A 23,350-nucleotide genomic window follows, 5' to 3' on the forward strand; every position below is an offset into this window, starting at 1 on the left:
CTCACTTGTTATATTTGGGTCTCTCAGCTATCTCTTTCTTACGTACCTGTAATATAGATTGACCTCTAACCTTCATAACTCATAGTCTTTTTTTAAATTTCCCATTCACTCCATGGGTTAATTTAATACTTAGAGTACGGCTTTTTTTTCACCATGCACAAAAAAGACCCCAAAAAAAACCCCAAACAAACAAAAAAACCCCAAAAAACCCCTGACAAATGTGAGAACTTTAAGATTTCCTTTGCGGATTTACTCCCTTCATTGTTGTTCCTTATTTAGTTCCTTTTGCAATTTTAATTTCATTTCTGCTGTTGAAAAGAATTAATTAATATATTTAATCTGAAAAATTAGTAAAGTATTACAACAGCTACAAACCCCCAGCTCAAATTTGCAGATTCATGTTCCAGGCAGCCTTTTGAACAATGTTTAACTTAAATCTTCAAGGTATCTCTTGCTCCCAAGTGTGAAAGCAAAAGAGGAAATTCTAGAAGAGGTCAAAACTTGTGTTTTAGGGAATAGCGTGACCATTTATGATAAGGAGGATATGGATAAAGGAAGATCTGGCTGCTAGGCCTTATCTGGATTAGTCTGACATTGCTAGCTGGTGAAAACCCAAGACAGTTTATTTCTACTGGACAAGTCTCTGGTGCTCCAACGTGATGGGCTTCAATGTGATGTGATTCTTTATTCCTGTTGGTCAGAATTGACAAGGCATCAGACATAGCAGCAAATTAAATGCTCACTCTGATCTTGTGTGAGATCCAGCTGCTTTGAAACAGCTGCACACAGTCACAGGATGGGGACACGGGGGGTTGCAGAGCATTGAGTGTTCTGTCTTCAGGTTTTCTCATGTTCTCCTTGCTCGTGCACATGCTAAATAGAAATGGATTTCTACAAGACGATGAATTTCACAGGCGGGACAAAATGTGTAAAGTGCCCATACTGCAGAGCAAAAGGATTTTCCAGTAACAGCAGCTGAAGCAACAGTCATGTCCCACAAAGTCACATGGAAATTTGCTTTAATACCTTGGAAAAAAACCAGCAAAGCTCTTCTGTATTTAACTAGTCATGTGATATGATTGTTAAGCTGCTTCCTGCTTTTCAGGAAACACATTTGAGTTTATATCAGGGCTGTTGCTAAGACTATTTCTATTTACCAAAGTTTTTTAAAGACTTGAGAGAAATTCATGCCATAAGAGAACACTTAACAAGTTAGCTACTATTTTTTTTCCAGAATGATAAATTTGCTGTATTTTGATATTTAATAATATGTGTTATAAAGCTTGTTAGCACTTATTTTAAATATCAAAGCAATAAATATAATCCATATAGTGGGTTTATTCTGACAGCTTGTAGCAAGCTATTAAATGCTACTAAGTCCATGGTGACTTTTAGGAGAAAAGTCCAGTCTAGTTTCTCTTTCCTCTTTAGTCTGAAAGTTTCATGCAAGTTGAGAAAGGGAAAAAAATCTTAAAAGAATTTTTTTTTAACCTGGCTTCCTGAGAAAACCAAGCATGGGAAGTCATACTCCTGTTCAAGTGTGTATCTCCTCCACAACCTCTTTCTCCATCAGCCTCTCGTGATAAAACCCACAAGAAGCACTTGAGTTACAGACACCCTGCAGCTGCAGATGAGTCTAGAAACAGCTCAAGAACCCAACAAAAACATTCCAAAGGGGAAGTGAGACAGCAAGACACACACACACACACACAGAAGCGTATGGTCTATTATAACAAACACCAGATTGCACATTTAGCTCAGATTTTTGGGGTTTGTATTCTGCCCGGAAAATCCATTGTATTTCATACAGTTCTCAAACAGTTTCTTGCTTTGTCACCCCTCTACTCATTAAACTTGTTGCCATGGCAGCTGTGGTTTCACGAATTGCCACCTATGCTCAAGCACAGCACTCAGGGGTTGTTTTAATGCCACTCACCGGGCTGCTAGCTGTGGCTGTCAATGGAGATACTGCTGATGTTTGTTTTAGCCCACAAGATGTGGTCTGAACTTTGCAATGTTAAAGCAGAGGTCACTAAGTCAAGTTAGGAGAAAATACCTTAAGGTGCAAAGTCCAAGAGGTTGTGAAGAGACACTGGAGTAATTCCACATCTGGTCCACAGGAGTTTCTAGCTGCATTTTCACACACTTCTATCACTCTTTGACAAAATGGATGGAAAACTTTAACTCCAACCCTGAATATCCATGTGCTTGAGTATAGGTGCTTTTGCACTTTCCAGCACTTAATGTCTTTTGATTTGTAACATATTTTCTGTCCTTTAGAAATGAGTATTTTCTTTCAGCCTTTTGTTTCTCCCCATCCTTAGCCTCAATGCTAACAATTACTCATGCAGGCCTTTTTGCACAGCTGGTCATAGTGGTTTTTATGCAATAGCTGTAGCACCTGAAGTAGGGGGAAGCATGTACCTGCCTGTTTTGCCAGGCAGAGATGTGTGTTTGGTGTGGCTGTGTTTTTAACCTCTGTTCTAATCGGTCACTTAGCTACACAAACAAACAGAGCCAGAGAATGGGCTGCCCTCTGTGTTCTGCAGAGTCAGTAAAAGGGCCAGACCAGTGTTTCCTTACAGCTACAACCAAGACTATGGGCATACAAAATTAAGGCAGGCATTTATCTGTGTTCAACTCTCTGGCCTCTCCACACGTTAAAGATTTTGGGGAAACAATCTGTTTGGAGGACAGAGTGAAAGCATAATTGAGCTGGAATGTATACCACCCATTATCTGTACCATGTGGTGAGTGAGTGGTACAGCTGTAAGAGGAAAATGAATATGAATTTTGACAGCTTGCTTTTGGAGTTTAGTCAGCTCTGAATAGATGCCAATACAATGCTGAGCTTATCAATGAAGTCCTGGTATTTTGAGTGTGGGAGACCTCAGAACAAGGACAAAAAGGTCTCTTAACCAGAAGTCATGCTAAAAACTATCAGGGAAAAAAGCATGTTTTGACCCGATGAGTGCATTAATGGCAGCTGGTCCTGATTAGATGGAAGATCTGTCTAACCTAGAATTCCACCTCTGACAGTAGTCAGTGATGGATGCTAGGGAAAGAATATGGTAATGATCCCCCAAAATACCCTTCTGCATCTGGCAGTCAGTGATTAAGCCTTTGGTGAACCACAGGAAGGATCTGGAGCCCACATTTAATAGTTTGTTTCAAGTATCCCTGAAGTGATATGATTGATTTTTAACACAGTTACACTTTCAGCCTCTGAAGTCCCCTATGGCATTGCTTTCCATGCACAACTGCATTCCATTCTGTGAAGGAGTAGTTCTTTCTGCTGTAAAGCTGACAGCTGAAATTGGCGCCCCATAACTCTCCTGTTTTGAGGAACAGTGACTACCAGTTCCTGATGACCATTGTAGCTGTGTGTAAGGGGAAGGTTTAGTGGTTTTGTTCTTCATTTTGCCTATCTGTCCAAAATTTTCTGAGCTGAAAGTATTACACTAAATAATCTCTCCATGTCTGAGTGTGACCTTGCACTCCCATGATAGTCGTTTATCATCCTCCTTTACTGGCTCTACTGCAGTGTCTGTGGAATGGGAGTAAGAGTATTTAAATCATGGCCATCATTTTATGTAGTGTCATAGGATGCTTCTTGCCCCTGTTTTTATTTTCTAATATATAATTTCTAATAATATATAATTTCTTCTTGTGTTTGCCCTCTTGGTTACTGCTGAGCTCTTCCCTTCATTTCTTACATTGGTTTCACACTACCTCCAGCTAAACTAAATCCTGTCACTGGGAATACAAGGATTGTTTTTCCTGTGTAATGCAGTTATGGATGTTAAATTTCATTGGGTGTTGCTTATCCAAATTAGTATCATGGAATACTTCCAAAGCTCAGGCCACCTGACACCCTGATTAACTGTCTAATCAAAAGATTTTTGTACAATCACAGAGATTTACCAGTTCAGTACTTTTTTTCCCCCAGATGATTTAGAATTGAGCAGATCAGATCCAAGCACAATCTATGGATTTAATCTGGAGTCTTCTTGTCTTTTGTTGCTAAAGCATTTTATCCCATCCAGATCAGTCTTCTTAACACTCTTGAGTGAAACCCCTTGCAGCAGAGATCTGTACTGCAACCTGCAGGAGGGGAAGGGGGAAAGACAGATTTAGATTTTATTGCACAAACTTAACTTTTCATGGTTTTATTATCTGAGAAAAAGAAAAAAAAGCAATAGACCTCTAAGATGAAGGGCTGGAATCCTATTTAGATTGTCACTTCTTTAACACTTACCAAGCAAAGCAGGTATTTGAGATGAAATGTGTAGCTCTCTGGGTAAAAGTGATTCATCTCATTGTGGGAAACACTTCTTCTGTAAGAGCAGGTTTGCAGCTAAAATCGACTATAAATTGCTCCAGTGAGGTCTTGGGTTTCTCAGGTGAGTCACAGTTTTCCTCCTCACCTGTTTTCTCAGGTGGTGAGTGGCTCCTGGCTGCCACCCTCCCCTCACCAGCACAGATCCCACTCATCTGTCACACATGTCCAACCAGAGCAGCATACCACTCCTCTCCTGATGCACAGATGATCCTCTCAGATTACAGTTGTGAGAAGAGCACCGTTCCTCACAAGTCCACAAGCCCCAGGACAAACAGCACAGCATAAGCTCTGCCCGGACAAAGCCTGGCTTATTTTTAACAGCACATCCTCAGCACTGTCAGGGCTGGCTGGGTGCAGCCACTGAGGGAACGTGCCCTAAAACTGAATGCACAAAAGCAGCTGAGCCATCCCCCTGTGAGCAGGGGACTCCCAGAGTCACTGATGGGAATGAGGAGAGCAGCCAACACTGACACACAGAGAGAAGTGAACATTATTTTTCTTAGGAAAGCACTGCAGCAGTGGCACCGAGGGTGTTCACCCTCGCCTGGGACTGCAGCCATGAGCAGCATTGCCATATTCATGATCTAAAGGCTGTTGAACGCCAGGAATGTACGAGGTCAGTCTGGCCCAGGGCCAGGACTCAGCCCACTGCTGGCCCTGTGAATAACTCACTTCACGGTCGATTGCCGAACAGAGAGCCGGAATGGGGAGGATGTGGGGCTGCAATAGACACTGGCTGCACAATGGAATGCCACTGCTTTGCGGGAAGGGTGTGGAGATGTTGCCTGTGCATGGGAGATTTGCAGAGAGATGGATCTCTGTTGTGCAAATTTATTTTACTGTGGTGTCCTGACTCTATTAATGAACAGGGACTTTATGTCACATGTGGCCTGGATGATCTGCCAGGAATAGGGCACAGCTCCAAGTAATCAGCAGTGTCTTAGGACACCACCTTGTTAGCATGGAACACAGTTATGCTTCAAGTGCTCCAGAAACAAGGAAGCTGATCATTTCTATATAAAAAGACTTAGCATGAAATAGAACAAGACATATATAAATGTCTTTTTTTCTTAATTAGCATTTGCTTAAACACCTGCCCACTCCTTCATGCCCACCCCCTTCTCCCCTCAGTCATGAAGTATTTTTATTTTGAATGTGGCCAGAGGAGATCTGGAATAGGTGATGGAAGGCCACAAGAGAAACAACATAACAGTTATCACACGTAAAGAAGCCATCAAGGCAAGGTATTAAAAAATAGCCAAAGGTATAAAATAATAGCTTGAAGTTGGTGACATCAGGCACAGAGAAAAAGAAGAACAGAATGTAGCAGCTGGAATTTTTCCAGTGAAAGAAAACCAAAATGTCAAAAACAACCAACCAACCCACCCTCCAACTCCAATAAAACCCCCAACCCCAAACCCAGCAACCTTTGGGGAGAGAGAAGTTAGAGAAAGAAAAGTAACTTTTATCTGTTAGATTGGTACTGCCTTTAGCCATAGCTGGTGCTGCAAGTGACAAAACCTGCTTTGTTTTCACTGACCACAACTCTTGTGAAATCTGAACATGGTACCATGGCAGGGCCAGCTAAGACTTGGAGGAATTGAGAGGACTGTTTACTAAATTCAGTGGTCACAAAGGTGGAACTATGAGAGACAGTACTTATCAAGATGAAACATTGCTCCTAATGTAGTATGCAGAAAGTGCTTGTAAGAATGAGGAAAATCAGCTTGATCATCCCATCCAAAGATGAAATGGGACACTGGAATATTTGCAACAGCTGTCTAATACTTTATGTTTCTGATAAAATGGATTTATTTTTGAATAACCAATCATCTCTGAAAACACGCTAGTTATTCTGGAAGATAGTGGCTTTTATTTGGAAAGCAAGATCACTTGGGTGGAAACTAGGACAATATTCTTCAATTGTGCAAGGCAGCTTTTCTAAGCAACTTCCCTAAGCAGGCAAGAAAGCAAGAGAGCTGCAGCTGGGAGAGCACCAACACTGAGCACATTTTGTACAGGAATCACTGAGATGATGGCATTTGCAACTTAGCTTCTCAGGAATAAAATAGAGTTTACCACAGACTTCAGTTTGTCTAGCTCAGTAATCAATCTGCAGTCCTTCTACTTTAATTAGATTATTTCTAGTTTTCTTGTACATTCTCTCCCAATTTTTGAGATGGGAGAAGATTATTTGAATACTCCTAGTAAAGGGCAGCAGCAAACCAAGCCATGTACCTATGCAAGGGAAGACGCTTTGTTAATTAGAAGTGTTTTAAACATAAAAGATTATTATGGACTTCATGGTGTAATTAAAAATGTGTCATAAGAAATTACCTTTAGGACTTTAAAGGACTTCTTAGATGTCTGAGATTTCTCTGGGTCTATAATAGCCTGACTACACACATCATTAAGCTACTGTTTTCTTAAATAGAGTTGTTGTCTGAGGATTTAAGCTTTTTCTTTTTTTTTAATGCATGACAATCACAAACAACCTATTATAATAATTACATTACATAAACTCCCCCTCAATCTATACATAATGTATGCTAATTATTGAAGCAGACTTTTTAGAAAACTGTTGGTCAATCGATTTTTTATATTGAAACAGCATAAAATGCATTATCCTGATTCTGGAGTCTATTAAGACATACTTTATTTCTAGTGCTGCATCTTATTAGTTGTTTTGTTTTATGAAACTACTAAAGTTTAAAGCTTAAAGTTCTTTTGCCAGTGATAATTGCTATTTATTAATAAATATTCCTAATCAAGAACACATTAGGAATGGGGACTATTCAGACTGAGGGGTGAAAACATTCCTGAGACTGAGCTTAGTACAGTAAAAATATTAACTTTGCCTCGCATATGACTGCATTCTGTCCCTCCAAACATTGCTGTGAAAAGCCATTCAGAAATCACTCGAAAAGATTTGTTTCCAATTTGGCCACCATCAGCACCAACACCTTGGGGTTTTTGCTTATTTTTTCTTTCAATGTTTTGTGCTTGTAGTAAGTTAAATTTTGCTGTCTGCCAGACAACCACCAGTTGATTTCCTACCTCATCCCCATAGCAAACGTGGGGAGAAAATAAGATGAAATAGTCTGTGGGTCAAGGTAAAGACAGGGGGACCACTCACCAATTACTGACATCAGCAAAACAGAACTCAGGGAAGACCAACTTAATTTCAGAAAAAAAAAATAGAATAATATGGTGAGAAACAAAGACAAAAGACAAAACAAAACCACCTTCCCCAAACTCTGCTTTCTTCCAAAGCTGAACTTCACTCCTTCATTCCCAGCTCTTCTACCTCCTCTCCCTGTCCCCAAGCAGTGAAGAGGAATGGGGGCCATGGTCACTCCACATCAATTCTTTAGTGCTGTTCCTTCCCTCTCCCCCTTTGCCCTGCTCCTCCCTGGGCCCTTCCCACAGGGTACAATCCTTCAGAGCCTGCTGCTGTGGTTTCCATCCATATTCTGTGGAACAGGCTGCTCCAGAGCGGGTCCCTCACTGGCCACAGCTCCTGCCAGAACAATTGCTCATCCACGGGCTCCCCGTGGCTGCAGCTCCTCCAAGGCAGGGCCCCTGCTCTGGGAGGAGGAGGGGCTCCATGGGGAGATGTTTTCTCCAGCATGCTCCTCCACAGCCTGCAGGGAAAGCTCTGGCATGTGTAGTGCTTCCTCACACTTCTTTTCTGACCTTGGTGTCTGCAGGTTATCTCCCACTTTTCAGTCCTTTCTCACAGCTGCTGCCCAGCATTTTTTACCTTTTTTCTTAAATAATGTTTCCACTGAGACCCAGCAGCTTGTCTGAGGGTCTCAGCTTTGTGCAGCGGTGGGTTCCTTTCAGAACGAGATGGAAGGAGCTCTGTATGACACAGGGGCCACCCCCACAGCATCCTTCTAATTCCCACTGCCAAAGCCTTGCCACTGCACCAAACACAGCTCTATTCTGTGCTTTCCCACAGCCAGAAACCAGACCATGATTCCCCCACAAGAGGGGCACTGCTCCTCTAGCTAGTCAAGCTCTGCAAAACTGTCCCTCAAGCTAAATACAAGATGTACTTGTTAGATAGAAGAGAACAGACAAATCACACTTGTATGCTAACTCCCCTCAAGCCCAAGTTAATCCTGAACTAGACAAATATGATATTTCACTAAACTAAACAAATTTTTCCCTGCAGTCAAATATCTACTACTCTATCTTTAGGTAAATGACTGCAGAGAGGTTTGGTGAGGCAAAATAAAGAGGTCCTTGATCCTAATAGTGAACTCCAGAGATCACTGAACCCTTCTATCTCCTCTACTCAGTATTCTGTAGTCTTTTGCAACTTTTGTAAAAGATGGAGGAAAGCAAACCTTTTGTATGAAAGGAAACACAGTTTGCAGAGTTTCTCTGAGCCAGAAAGTGAGTCAGCAGTAGGGAGTTAGGAGCTCAGAGCCACAAAATAGTATCCAGTTACTCCACTGCCACAGTCCAGCATTTGGAAACAGTTTGTGCCAGACCATAGATTCATTAATATTAATGATTATTTCAGGAATAAGTTATTCTGGAAATGAATAGAGACATCATCCAAAGCCACTACATGATTTGATTTATTAATGAACGATGTTCCTTAAAATTGGCACCACACAGCAGAAAATATTGACACCACTGAATGCAATTTTCACCTATCTCAGTTTTCACAGCAAGCTAAACTACTGAGATTAAAAATTGTGAAGTAGGAAAACACTATATTTTCCCTTATCAAAACAACAATCTTTACTCTTGAAAATATCTTAGCTACATATATGACAATGAGAAAGCTGTGATAAACTCTAAGCCCCACAAGGATACTTGCTGACACATAACTGAAGTGGTATGTTAATCACAATAAGACCTCTAAAAAACCTTGGGGCATCAAGTCAAAAATATGCTTTGTACTTTGGTGGTAAACTTTTTTTTTTTTTACTTTCAATTAAGCAGCTTGTGCCTTTAGTTCAAGCGCGATTTTCAGGGAAGAAGCACACTGAAATTATTGAGAATTATATTTCTGCCAGTTAGGAATTACCATATGAGGTTTTCTTCACATTCCATATTCAGAAATACCAGCATTTCCAAAACTGTGAATACCTACCTCTCTGCACACTTCACTGAAAAAAATTGCAGTTCAAATTCCAATATTCTTGCTTTTATCTTCCCTCCTCTGTAGGGAAGGGATTCATAATGTTTCCTACAGCATATTTCAAAAGAGTTCAGGAATTTAGACCATGGCTTTTCCTCTCTCCCTGCACAGAAAGGCTTTCTCCAGAAAGAATTGGAAGGTGCAAGAAAACTTCCAGGGGTTTATGAAAGGAAGGAAATGAAGTAATGATAAACTGCACACAGATGAAAGCTACTAGATTCTTCATTCTGGTAAAGAAGAAAGCAACTTTGCTCTGTTTGCAGAACATGAGCTGTGCCTGAGTCAACAAGGTCTCTTACTTCAGTGAAAATTCCTTTTTTGGTCACCAGAGAGTAGGACTTGGTGCATTGTTAGTAAGTGATGCAAAGCAACAGGCAAAAAGGGTCAGTGAAACAAGGAGGCAGCAAACATGTTCCACACCTCCTGCACATCACTGCTCCCAGCCTTGTCTGCAGCAGCAACAGGTGCAGGTTAACTGATTTATGGGAAATAAAAGTAAAGCTAAAAATGCCAAGTGGAAAAATCTAGCTGCTTCTCCACATTCCTGCAGTAAAAAGCCCCTGTATTCAGTTTTTCTGTCTTGCTAGATAATGTACAGTACTTGTATATAGTTTTCTAAAAGGTAGATAATGCAAGTTTGTCTGTATTGCATACAATATACAGCTGAAGTAAAAGCTATTCTTCTTAAGCATGCTGTAAAACAAAAAAAAACAAAAAAATCAAATCAAACTGGTTCCAACTCACTGAATGACAAACTCCTCCAGTTTGACTCAAAGCCAAAATTTTATTTCCAGAAAGAAGCTGGTACAGCAGAAAACACCACCTCCAAATACTAAGCCTGTGAAAGATCCAGATGCAATGAAACAATTTTAGACACAACTTCCAGGACAGTCCTCCCATTCTGAGAAATTAACAAAGCTGAGCTACTTTAATGCAAAATGCAAACAGCTGAACAGAGGGAATTGCTCCAAGATGGAGACTGCTGCACACAGGAACTTCAGCAGCTCGAGTTTTAAGTGCTAAGCTGTTCAAGGAGCAGCTGCTTAAAAACACTGCACATTCATAGCAGTTAGCTTTTCAGAGCACTGCTGGATTCCCAGATAGTGCCACTGTAAACTGTGGTGTGTTAGTTCTCTAACAGTTGCCTCTGGCTAAAGAAGGCTGGAATTTGGGATCTGCACTGTTCAGACATGCACAAGCTTTTGTCCTACAGATGCTGAAGAAGCAATTCAAACAAAGCAATAATGAGCTATTCTGGTTGTTCTACCTTCTTTTAATGCTGGTGCTCCCACCATAGGCAACATAAATACTCATAGAAGCATTTAAGAGAATTTGCTTTCAAGAGGCGTGCTTGTTTTAATAGAATAAGTGGTCCTTAAAAGCAAAAAAATTAATTACTGTGTCCTTGTAAAGTCAGTTAAATTAATTCCTTGACAGGGAAAGGAAAGACTTTTAGGCCAACTATTAGCATGGCAACAATCATTTATGCAGAGGGTGTCAAGAAAAATACAGATAAAACAAAGAGGTTATATCAGAATGGAAGCATTCTCATTACTCCCAGAATAGTTTATTGTTTTATTCTGAAGGACACCTGACAGTGCTGCAGGCTCCAGGCATTTTCTCCTGTGAGAAATTAGGAAAGAACAAGTCCTCCCCTTATCTGGAGCAGTATGCCCTCTGCCTCCTCCAGCAAATGCTCAGAAGTAGATGGGAAACAACAGGAATTAGGAAAAAAAGACAAAGCTTTTCTTAGCTGTCTATTTATTTGTAATACATCACTTAAGAGATGGGCAGAGACTGACCAAAATTGTATCCACCAGTCCCTTTAGCACATGGGTTTAGGCTGCCTTTCCTCTCAGCAGTGATCTGAAAGATGCAGCTCCAACTGGCACAGCCACACTCACAGTGGGAAGGAAAAAATAAGCACATGGAGGTGAGATTTGCAGCTAAAAGCAAGAGCAATTTCCTGTGTACCAGTGACCTTTGGAGTGAACAGACCCAGTTAAGAAGTCAGAATAGACACCACCAACCATGATACTTCATCTTTTGCACCTTTCTGCTTCTCTTTTAGTAGATCAGGTCAGTGCAGTTGGTGCACACAGTTAATGGATTCCTGTCTCAGAGGCATGGCAACAACTGTGGGGTCCACAGTGGTCTTCTGCCTTTCACTCCCACTGATTTCTGTGCCCTACTTGTTCCCTCTCAACGAGAGCTTCTCTTACTAGGTGGCACCTACTGTCAGGACAGACATTTCCTGCATCTGATGTCACCTTAACAGCTTTCAGCTTTCCTGAAGTTCATGTGCAAGCAAACAACAACCTCAAAAGCTACACCTGTGAACAACCACAATTGAGCTTTTTTCCTTCACCAACATGAGTCTGCATTTTGACACAAGATGCCCAAGGGTACTTGTTCTCCACTTTTCCACACTGTTGAGGAAAAGCTTACTGAAAGCTGGGCACAGCAACAGTTCAATAAACTGCAGGAAGCATTACTTTGTCCTCTAATACAGCTTGTTTTGAGAGATCATAATCCCACAAATACTCACTTTAGGGCATACGTGTATGTTATGTTACTCCAGACTAGACAGTGTCCTGCTGCTCTCCCCTGAACCCAAGGGCAACAAGATATCCAGCATCTCTTACAAGTACCTCAAACCCAAGTTGACACTTAGTGTCATCTTGTAACAGTAAAAACTGCAGAAGTGGTGGTTTAAACCCGGAAAAAAAGCTTCAGCAGGTTGTTTATAAGCCATGTTCACAAAACTACAGCAGATTATTCAATGCTCAGGCAGAACTGGGCATCAGATTAATTAAGAAAATGTATCAGGTTCTTCCACTGTGTGAGCTGTAATAACCCAAACATCCTGAAGATTTGGAAAAGAGATATCAAGAACTATAATGAAAAGGATTTATTTGTTTTAAGGGATGTAAAGCTAAATTTTAACCTTCTGCTTAGTGATTGCACACTCTCCAATTAGACTTCATGAGAAGAGTCAGTCACTGAAGTAAGACTGAAGTTGCACTAAGTAGTTCCATTGTCAGCAGGAGTAAATAGGTACACTTCACCTCAATGTCAGCCTCACATTAATCCCAGCACTGTTAAGGATTAAAATTAACAAATAAACAAACAAACCTCATAGTCCCCTCCATGCCCTCACCTTACAGCCCAGTCTGTTCAGAATGCAAATAGATAACATGAAAAACAAAAAAATAACCACACAAAAACCCCAATGTCCTGATTGGTGCAAAAAATATTCCATTGGTTACAAAGCATTAAAATTTCCAAGTATACTTATTCTTAATTTTGAATTTCTGGAACAAAAACCTGCCCTCTCTCTCCTCTTGCCAGATTAGACACCCATCTTTTTGTGGTGTTAAGAGCCTGTGAACATCCAACACTTCATGACTAAGGCCTACAAGCACCCCCAAACAGGAGAAATGTTAGTTCACATTAGCGCACACCCCTGCTATAACACTGTTACAATCAGAGCTGGGCAGGACAATGTCTGTGAGCAAAGGATTTGACACCAGGAGCGCGGCTGTGGTCACTACTCCCGCCTGGATCTCATGCACATTTCTTCTTCATCGTATTCACCCATCAACTGCAGCATGTATGTTCCAGTGTAGAGCAGAAACTGTCCAGTTATTTGTGCTGCATGGGATAGTAGCTGAAGCACTTTCCTGGAAGAGAAGTAATTTGTTTAAGAAAAAATCACCAGCAAGATGACATTGTCCCTTTCTACCCACACTATGATGAGTTAAGTCAATATATTTAAAAACCCCTCTTATTCCTTCTCACTTCTGAGGAGATTGTCATTTTTGTACCTTCTTTAGAGAAAATACTTGATGGTCAAAAAACTATTGACATATTGGCAGGACCAGAAATCACATTCAACAAAGCAGACTGACATCCCGCTAGATGCATACAGGCCTTCTGCAGAGCCACCACTCAAACCATCACACAAGAAAACAGCTTTGATTGTTGTTTGATTTGTTGCCTGGGAGCAGCATTCCTGCAGCATAAACTCACCTCATGTCACACCTTTGTCATTCACTAATACAATCCTGTATGTATCTGCAAGCCACACACCAAACCTGATTAGAGCTGAAGCCGAACAGTCACATTACAGTAGGTACTCAAAAGCAAAACAGGTGAAGCAGGAAAATTACTGCTGTCCAAGCTGCAAGCTTAAGAATTCTCAGTTCACAACTACTTTGTTTTCTACAAATTTGGTAAAATCAGCTTTCACGTATATAGTGCTGTGTAAGAATCAGTACAAATCCATAAGATAACATCAGGCAAGCATCAGAGGTTTACAATGTAAACTGTCGATCTTCACAGGGGAAGAGATAGTCATATTTGAATGGTCATTTATTCAGCTTAGTTGTAACTGCATCTTCCATTCTGCAAGAAACAACAAGGACAGAGCAGTACTAAGGGCTACATTTGAGTCTCACCCCCCAGAAGTTAGGAGGGCACTCAAGAATGATGCTGAGGCATTGGGAAGCAGTACAAAAAAACCTGCATCCATTCCAAAACTGGAATGGGATCAGTTTCTGAAGATTCAGAAACCAGATCAGCCTCTCTTCTGAAGAAAAAAAGATTTTCTGAATTCTTGTCTAAGAAAACACACAGCTGTGAACCCTCTGCTTCTATTCACTTGTCCTTTGAGCTTAAGCAGAGAAGGAAAAAATCTTCCTACAAATTAATTTTAACCCCATCATGAAAGCCTTGCAGTTGAAATCCAATGCCTCAGCACAGCAGAATATCCTGTACTTAGAGCCTGTGAAGCCTGTTCAGAACACTGTACCCTTATTCATGCTTCCCACACGTGCCACTGCAGCCTGTTCTTCCTTCAGCACACAGAGGAGGCCAAGGAGCTTTGCAGTTGCAAGGAAAGCTGCACCTGGTGCTGGGCTTTGAGCAGCTGCAGTGTGTCACTCGCACACAGGGGCAGTTGCCACTTGAGCCACGGAGCAAGTGATTTGTTGAACTCGACATCTGATCCTTCAGTGGGACACCACAGGGAAACACCACCAGGGGAAATGCACTAATCAGACCTGGCAGGCTCCCAGCCCCTCCCATCTGAACAGCTGCAGCATTTTTCAGTCCTTTCCCTCCACACTCAGCATGTGGGCAGAGGGCATCAGAGTTGGCAATCTGGAACTCATTAGCAGAGGGACTGCACCAGGGTCCTGACATCCTCTGTCTCTGATTTCAACAGCAAGTTGAGACAGGCCATGTCACTGTTGTGTTCAAGGGTACCCAAGGTTATGTTTTCTGTCACTCTGTTCTCTGCTAGCAGAGTGCCACCCCACCCTGACAGTGACACCTCCCTTACAGCTCTATTCTGTAACATAGCAGAGCTTCCAGAAGAACTCCACAGCTACTTCAGCTTGCCAGCACTGCTCCTTTCTCACCAGCTGCCCTGTCTTGGCAGGGAGGCACAATTGTCACTTCAAACTCTCCTTAGCAGCACAAGTCCCAGTGCTGATACTCAGGCAGGCAGAGATCAGAGTTTGTTTTGGCTCGAGACAGTTTGACAAACGTAAGAACTGGAGGAATGCAGCTGTCCAAAGGCAAACCTCTGCTTTGAAGAAACCCTAATGAAATCTGTGTTACAGGTGGGTGTAGCATGTAGCTGGATAATCATTCCATCCTGACCAGAGAGGACTCTTGTCTCCAGCCACCAGCTGTAGCCTGAAAGCTCAAGGACCACCCCAGTTGAGTGGAGAGGTCAGTGAGACTGAAGGACAGGCAAGAAGATCAGCATTACAGCACACCTGCTCCAGGAGAGAAAGGACTGCTTAAAGACTTCATCTAAAGACCACATGTCACTCAGGACAAGTCCAAACTTCACTGATGACATGTGCATCTGTCTGTCAGGTCTGGTTCTCAAGTGATAAAATGCAGCACACCATTGTGTCTCAACCAGAACTCTAAAAGTCAGGTAGAGAGACTTGGGGTTGCAGCTTAACAGCTGTGAAAGCACAGCACCTCTGGGAAGGGGTCTGAACTCAGGCGTCTCCTTGAGCCAGGGCAGCTGATCTTGACAAGGCACCAACTTTCAACTCATTGCTGAAAACAGTGAACTGGACAGGTATTATTTTGCTCTGAATAAGACCACTTTTCCCAACAGGCAGATCTACCAGCCCACAGTAGATCAGTCCTGCAGGAGACAGAGGTCCTTGCTCCCTTAGCAAGCCCAGAGACCACACCAGCTGGCAGAAGAACAGTGATATCAGAGTCTTACTGCAGATGACAAATCCACATTAGGAGCACAGAGTGTCAACTCTCCTCCATTTTCCTTTGCCTCCCTGTAGCTCTAGTGGTGAATCTGGCAAACAGGAGCTGCAATGTCTGAGCAAGCTTTAAGACCCCTGACTTAGATCTCAAATTCCTTTCATTTCATCCCCTTGAAGTCTCCTCTTCAAAGAGCTTCTTTCCCCAGCCTCCTGCATTCTTCAGACAAACAAGTCAAGGAAATGTGAGGAAATTCTCTCAGCAGAACAAAGAAACTGTACTTACACCCTTTCAGTAAATACAATAAATTGGCCAGTAGGTAAGAAATAACAAAAATCCTGATTTTATAAACAGAACCAGTGCTCCACAGAACCAATGGCAAACACAGATTTTTACATTAGCACGTACACCTGCCCAGTAGTGGAAACACACTCACCGTAATACACTTTTGGCTCCCATGCATTTGATGTCATATGAGATAGAGTAGATCTCATAGAACGTTGCCTTGATGTTTAAGCAGCCAATAAAATCCTTAGGGTTCAGTTTGTACAGGTCAAATGTGATGTTAGCTACTCCCATTTTCTTCTTTTTTCTCACAGCCACAACTCCATTTTTTGTCTGATTTAAAAAGAAAGAGACAGTTTGTACCACGACACAGGAAACTACAGCCAGACAATTGTTAACAGTGCATATCTTCAGAAGCACCCTTGCTTACTCCAGTCTTGGGGCTAGTTCTAGGTCAAGTTTAAACTAGAATTAAAAGCACTGGCACTCAGAAAAGGAGGTCTGTAGCTCATGTATTGTTTTTCAAGTCCTGAAAGGCTTCTGGACTTTTTCAAAACAGACACTAAAATTCTAGAGTGACAGAGCACCTCCTTAATATTTATTTTCTGTAGTAGGGCCTCTTCAGAGTACACTGAAGCCACAGGTAATTCCTGCTATTTATTTATCCTGGTACATTCTGGCTTCTCTCTGAGGCAGCAAGGTTAGGCCACCAAATAACCAGGATGACATTAGGTCCTTCTGCTTAGTCAGGAACACAATACTGATGAGCACTCTTGGAGACAGCTATACAGATGACATCTGTGAAAAGTCAGGGCATGCATTTCAAAACCTGGCTCACAACATCTTTATTCCTACTAAAAAGAAACACAGGGAGGGAACCACTGCTGATTAGGCCAAGGGTTTAATAATGAGATTTTCAGAGGAAAAGCAAAGGAGAGAGAGCGTAGAAAAAGTCTCATCTTCCACCTTAAGTGCACCCTCCTTTTTTGCAAGCAGCCCTTGTCTGCTGCAGGGTGTGTGCTTCAACAAAGGAAAGCCAAAAAGAAAATAGCAAAGAGAACCCATATTCACAGAGACATCTAGTGGATACACGGGATCCTCTGCTCGGCACATTCCTCTCAAGGTTACCGGCCTGGCAGCTGCCAGGCTGTTTTCTGCAGGCTAAATGAAGCAATGAAGTTGTGTAAGACTGGGCCTTTCTGTACCTGACACCCCAGCCCTCAGACAGTGTCACGATAAGTCAGACAAAGTTAAACACAGCAGTTCATCATTAGCCAGCAATGTTATGCCTGTTTTACTTTGATAAGCTCCAGCCACAGGGTCCCCTATCAACAACAGCTCTGGGCATGTACGAGCAGTTGGTGTGCTTGGAAGCATCTCCCACAGCCCTCCCCATCAGCACCCAGAATATCTGGATAAAGCAGGACAGGGCTGGTACTACACTCCAGGTGACTGGTGAGGCTGTGACAATCCCTCTGTTGTCACTCAGCACATTCTGAAGAGGGGCTGCCTCCACACTGCAATGCCAGACAGGAGACAGGGGGAAGGAGCAAGGTGGAGTCACACCCTGGCTGCAACTCCTTTCCTGCCCTCGGAGCTCGTGCCCCAGGTGCAGAGCTTGAAAAACCAGTGAGGTATTTGGGGGAAAAACACAGAGGCTGCCCTCACTGCAACAGGAGACTGGGAAAACAGAGCCACATGATTGAGCTGTATGTGTGCAGGCACAGAAATTGTGTCCCTGCTTACACGCAGCTCTGCAGCTGGTAGAAAAAATTCTGATGCCAGCTTTACAGCAACAACCATCTCATGGAAAAACATTTAGGAGCTTGACGCTATGTTATTAATGTACAGATGACTATTTCCCCATAAAAGAACTAATTGAATACTGAATTAATATGATTAGAAGGCTAAAGCAAGCCAGTTTTAATAGCTCTTAAAATCTTGAAGCATGCAGACTAACATTAGGTTCTGATGCCAACTTCTGGCTATTTGCAAAATCAAACAAGGCTTTTTTAAACTATCATTAACTATTACTGCCTTCAGATGGCAGAACTTGCTTTATATTACTTTGTTTGAGCATTTTTACAGTCTAAATCTAATCTTTAAAGACACTGTATTTTTTGTACTTCACGGAGTCAAAGTCCTAATTTTCTTTAAGTTACAAAAAGGCTCAAGAAGAAATATTTCTGAGCTTCTCCAAAAGCAGGGGATTTTCCCTGCAAGTCTTTTCAGTTTAAATGTTTTACTTCAATTTCTGGTGGATTTTGCCAACAGATCTATGTCCAGACAAGGGACAATAAGAAATATGAACTTGATTTTTCATCCAAGAAGTCTCAACAAGGAGTTTACATCGTACCTCTTCAGAGGATTTTTTCTTCCTCTTCTCCCCTCTTTCCAACAGTTTTAGAAGCCACAAACATTTCTCCATCCATTTCTACTCAAACGAGGAAGAAGCAGCCAATACTTACTGGGGTCCATTTCTGTCCATTTTCTAGAACCATGAAGTGTGTATTGTCATCCAGGGACTTGAAGAACTCTTCTGTGTCCACAACTGTGCCATCTTCCTCCAAAACCAGAGTAACTATTCCAGCAGTTATAACAAAGGCATCCAAAGTCTGAAAAAAAAAATACAGGAAACTTTAGCATTCTAAAGAATAATTTCATATTGAGACTCACTTATCTGAAATACTTCCCTAGTGATGGTTTTTTTAGAAAAACAAGAGTCTGTGGGCTGTCTTTCTGGTATTTCCCTGTGAGCTTCAGTCAGAGTGTTTGCTGTACCTTGCTGAGGAGCTCCTGCAGGCTGCTGGCAACAATTCCCTTCCTGCTGCTGCGGGAGGCGTTGGACACACGGAAAGGGCGCCCTGCGGGCATGAGAGGAGGGAACAGGGTCTGTTTTGTTACCGCTCCTACTGATGCTCCCATGGATAGGAAAGATCTAAGACAAATAAAAATGCAGAGTTACAAAAACAGTCACGGCAAGTACTGCAAGAAGGAGGAAGACTGTTGACATAATCACATTATACAAGTAATCCACAGATCACCTCAAGACTCTTGGACTTAACTTCAAAACTAAATACTGCACTGCCCTACAGATATGTTATATCTGTACTCTCTCTTGCCCATGACATTTGGAAAGACTTTTAAAATTAATACAATTTCAAGCAGACACCTCTAGCTTGGCTGACATCAAGGACACAATCACAGTGAAGCTGATGGGTTGTAAAACTGAATTTAAAAAGCAGCAGCTCTTACTGCATTCAGTCACTTAGCTCATTCTCTTAATTTACAAGATAAACACTCAGTGAGATACATAATTAGTTGAAAGCAGTCTTGTGTGTTAAGACATGGGTTTGTTTTAGGAAGATTGAACAAATGACCCATACTGAAAACACCCGTTAGCAGAATGCAAGCAGAGTTTTGTGATACAGCTACACTTGACTTCAAAGAGTCAAGGCATTTATTTGTAAATTGTATCTGCAGTCTATAAAACTCCATCTGGTTTTGGAAAACACAAAATAAGAGACTTGAATGAGAAGGAGTTAAATGCAAGCAAAGTTAATATCCAGGTACATGAATACATAGTCTGGGAGCAAGCTGCCAGCAAGGCTGGAAGAATTAAATCACTTTAAGAAAGAGATTTAAAGTTTTTCAGGGCAATTACATATTTACCTTTGGTAAACCAAGCACACAACACCAGTAACAGGCTATTCCCCCACCAATGTACAGATCTGCTCTCATCTACACCTAGTGACAATTTTTTCTGCCAAATGATAATGGCTAAGTCAATACTCAGCGTGCCAGAAATGGCATTATGCCTGACACCTGGGAAGGACTGATTGCTAAGCCTTTTAAAGGGAGGCAATATTTTCTCCCACACTCCTGGACTTTACCCTCTGGATATGCCTTTGGCTCCTTCATTCTGAATTGCTCAAGGGTGGGAAAGGGATGTGTCCCCATTGTGCTCTCCCACATAGATGTAAAAAGTCAACTTTATGTGGTAAAATCTATTCTCTTTCAATGAGGGCAGAGTGAACTGCCAGCCTTTATCTGCAGCCAGAAAGTAAATACAGGACTTCACAGAACAACATACAATGAGAAGGAATAAAGTTACTCAACTTATGTCGATGTCCTTCTTATGCAAATCCACACCAACCATGCAGAATAAATATCTTTCCCACACCTCTTATGTGGTCTATAAGCATATTTTTGGAATGCACAGAATGTAATTTTTGTGCCTGAGCAGATTCAGACTTCAGTAAATAATTTGTTTACCAATCCAATTCTGAACCACTCTTCTGGGCTATCACCTTTCCTCTGAACAATAAGTTTATACCTTCCACAAAAACTCCTTGGCATTATTGGAGCTTTAATTGTTTTTAAAGGAGGAGAACATTCAGCAGTTTTGTTCCAGCTCATGCTTTTGTTGCTAGTTCTGGCTATACAGTGGCTCTCACATCTGGCATTTACACACACAGGGCTGATGGAAACCTCTGTCCTTATTGTGGCAAACCTGGAGAGGATGAGCAGCCAGCCTGGCCTTCAGGAAACAAGCACTGTTTCACATTAAAGAGCTAATAAGCGCTGTTCCTCCTGGAAAAGTGGACGAGGACATGGGGATAGCAGCACTGTCAAGGGCACTGAAGCCCCACAGAAGGGAAGGCTGCTGGGGCAGGCCCTGTTTGCCAGTCTCTCTGCTGACTAATTAATGGCCCCCCAGCCACCCCGCTGCTCATGGGCAGCTCACATTCTGAATCACTGAGTCTTTCCCTCAGGAAGGAAGGAAGCCTGCTCATCTACTCTGGGGCCGGTGACATCACTTCACAGGGCATCCTGATGGCAAAAAGGGCAGCACAGGCAGGGTTTCAAGAGCTTTCACAACTGATTACACCTCATTGCCTCCCACAAATTTGAAAACTTGCGTGTAGAATAGTAACCTGAGTGATATACCTGTGAGTACTCCAATCTTTTTTTTCTTTTTTTGTGAGGACAGTCAATATCAGTCCCATTGAAAAGTTTTCTTTCCCACTAAAGCCAAGCTGTCATTCACACAAGACAAAGCAATAGGGTAACAGCCAAAACATACGGGCTGACAAAGAATGAGAAATGTTAGGGACACAGCCCATGGGCAGGACTTGAGCTAACAGGGTCCACCCCAGCCAACTCTACGAGCTGTACTCCGAAACTCTGAGCAGAAGTTTCCCAAGGAGTCAGGATCAGCCACCCCACACTGCTGCCCAGTTCTGTTAAAGTCAGAGCAATAAAAACAAACAGATCAATAGATCAGGGCTTATATTATCATCACCAGACAGTCACTGAACAGGAAAGATCTTAAGAAGTTATTTAACAGTGGTGACATTTCACCTACACATTGATAAAACCTGTCAATATCATCTTTAAACTAAGCCTGCCTATGAAGAAGTGAGTCTGGGCTCCAGGGCAGGCTGAGGTTTCAGCTAATGAGGAGACAAAAGGCGAGATGATGAAAAGCAGCAAGACAAACAGAGTGTGAACCCTTCCATTTCTGGGCCTATTGATGAAAGCTTGTTTCTATTTTGTGTGCCACTCTCTTTCCTAGATCATAGGATTAAACAGACCAGCCTACATTCACAGCTCTTAGAAAGATCCATTTTTGTTGTAGCTGTCCTCAAAACACAGACAAACTAATTCCTGGTACAGGGAATTCCTCTGTTAGACTAGACCAAAAATAAATTTCCTATTAAAAGCTGATCAAGCTAAGTCATAAAACAAGTGGTGGAAAGGAGTGAAGGTGCAGTCAGTTTTACTAGAAAGTTGAGTGACAGGTTAAATACAGACAAATCCACTATTGTTTTATTAATCTTTAAAGGATCAAGTCATAGCTCTTCTCTAAAGGAAGAAGGAATCCCACAGAATTTTGTATTCTGTGGAGAATACAAAAATATTTTATAATTGGAAGATCAAATACCTTAAAACCCTAGCATCTTATCCAGTTTGTTTTGGAAAACTACAATCTGCTAGAGAGGGCTTCACAAATGCTGCCACAAGCATTCACTCCAGTGTCAAATCTGGTGGCAGAGATGAATTAATTCTTTACGAGGACACAGGGATTAAAAGCCTGCCTTGAGCCCTGCACACATATTTCACTCTTTATCTTTGTTTGCAATATGCCCCATATGTTTGTCTAAGAATGTGGTGCAATGGTCTTCAGCCTCGCTCAGAAAAACCAGCGTTGCACAACATGCTCCAGGACACGGCACGGATTGATTTTAGGTTAGGGTTCACTGGCAACCACAGCAGCACTAACAGCCAGGCAAAACAACAGAAAACAAAAATCCCAAAACAAAATAGAAAAAGGTTGGAAGCTAGTTAGTCAGGAGATTTGGGGTTCAAGTCGCAGCGTGGTTTTCCTGCTCAAACACGAGCTGTGGAGCCGCCACAAGCACAGCGGATGGGTGTCCGAGCAGCGCACGGAGCTGCGCTGCCCCGGCTGGCACGGTGACAGCATCACCGGGATTGCGGTCAGCAGCCCCGGGCGCCGAGAGGCCACTACGCCTCAAAGGCAGGTAGGGCTCCTGCCTGTGCGTCCCTCAGCAGGGCTTCAGCCGGCTGCAGGGCTGCGACACCGTCCCGACCGGCTTCTCCCACGCAGCGTCCATCGGGGTTAATCCCGCACAGCCCCGCCCGCCCCGGCTGCCCTCGCACCGCGCCCTCCGCTCCGCTGCAGCCACCGAGGGCAGCCCGGCCCCGGGCACCGCCGGCAGCCGGAATCACCGGCCGGCATGGAGAAAGGGATAGAGAACCGGGCATGGAGAACCGGGCATGGAGCAGGGGCGGGAGCGTGCCCTCACTCACCGCAGCAGCGATCCCACGCAATCCCGTGCCACCTCCATGGCCCGCCCAAGCACGGGGCAGCGCCGGTCACGGCCCTTAAGTGCGGCGGGCGCGGCTCCTCCTCCGGCCCCGGCCCCGGCCCCTCCCTGCCCGCCTTCCCCCGGCCGCGCCGGGAACCGAGCCCCGGGACAGAGCCTGTCCGCTGCCTCAGGAATGCAGCAGCAGGTGCCACGGAGCGCTTTGGTTTGGGAAGGGACGTTTCTTCAGGAAGCGCCTTGTGGTTTACCTGGGATAGGAGAGGAGAGGTTTTGCTCAGCGTGTGGGGGATGCTCCGCACGTTTGCTGCTTACAGCTCATGGAACAGGGCAAGCCAATCTCATTTGCGGCCGCCCGGCATTAGGGCAAATCAGCAGATTAAGTGTCTCAGCTGCTGATTTTAGGGCGTGTGATTAAGCTTAGCGCTCGGATTAATGCGTACAGTAGTGGAGTATTTACTGCTACTC

General features: G+C 42.9%; 1 protein-coding gene across 1 annotated transcript; it reads right to left on the minus strand.

The window, feature by feature from the left end:
• Positions 1-8,918: 8,918 nt before the first annotated feature.
• CIDEA (cell death inducing DFFA like effector a) lies at positions 8,919-22,952 on the minus strand. Its single transcript, XM_058809421.1, has 5 exons — positions 22,869-22,952; positions 18,816-18,972; positions 18,503-18,649; positions 16,186-16,367; positions 8,919-13,186 (listed from the first exon to the last, which is right to left on the minus strand). Exons 1-5 carry the CDS (start codon positions 22,904-22,906, stop codon positions 13,054-13,056), a joined length of 657 nt encoding a protein of 218 aa, XP_058665404.1. The 5' UTR covers positions 22,907-22,952; the 3' UTR covers positions 8,919-13,053.
• Positions 22,953-23,350: the final 398 nt, after the last annotated feature.

Source organism: Ammospiza caudacuta, chromosome 1 (genome assembly GCF_027887145.1).
Source record: "Ammospiza caudacuta isolate bAmmCau1 chromosome 1, bAmmCau1.pri, whole genome shotgun sequence".
NCBI classification, from domain to species: Eukaryota; Metazoa; Chordata; class Aves; order Passeriformes; family Passerellidae; genus Ammospiza; species Ammospiza caudacuta.

Bases quoted from the DNA above. Each gene is read 5' to 3' on its own strand.
- CIDEA (XM_058809421.1), bottom strand. From the start codon at position 22,906: ATGGAGGTGGCACGGGATTGCGTGGGATCGCTGCTGCG. The intron at 16,368-18,502 runs GTAAGTATTGGC...TTTTTAAATCAG, and splicing joins ATGGACAGAAATGGACCCCA to ACAAAAAATGGAGTTGTGGC. The intron at 13,187-16,185 runs GTGAGTGTGTTT...CTTCTCTTCCAG, and splicing joins GGAGCCAAAAGTGTATTACG to GAAAGTGCTTCAGCTACTAT.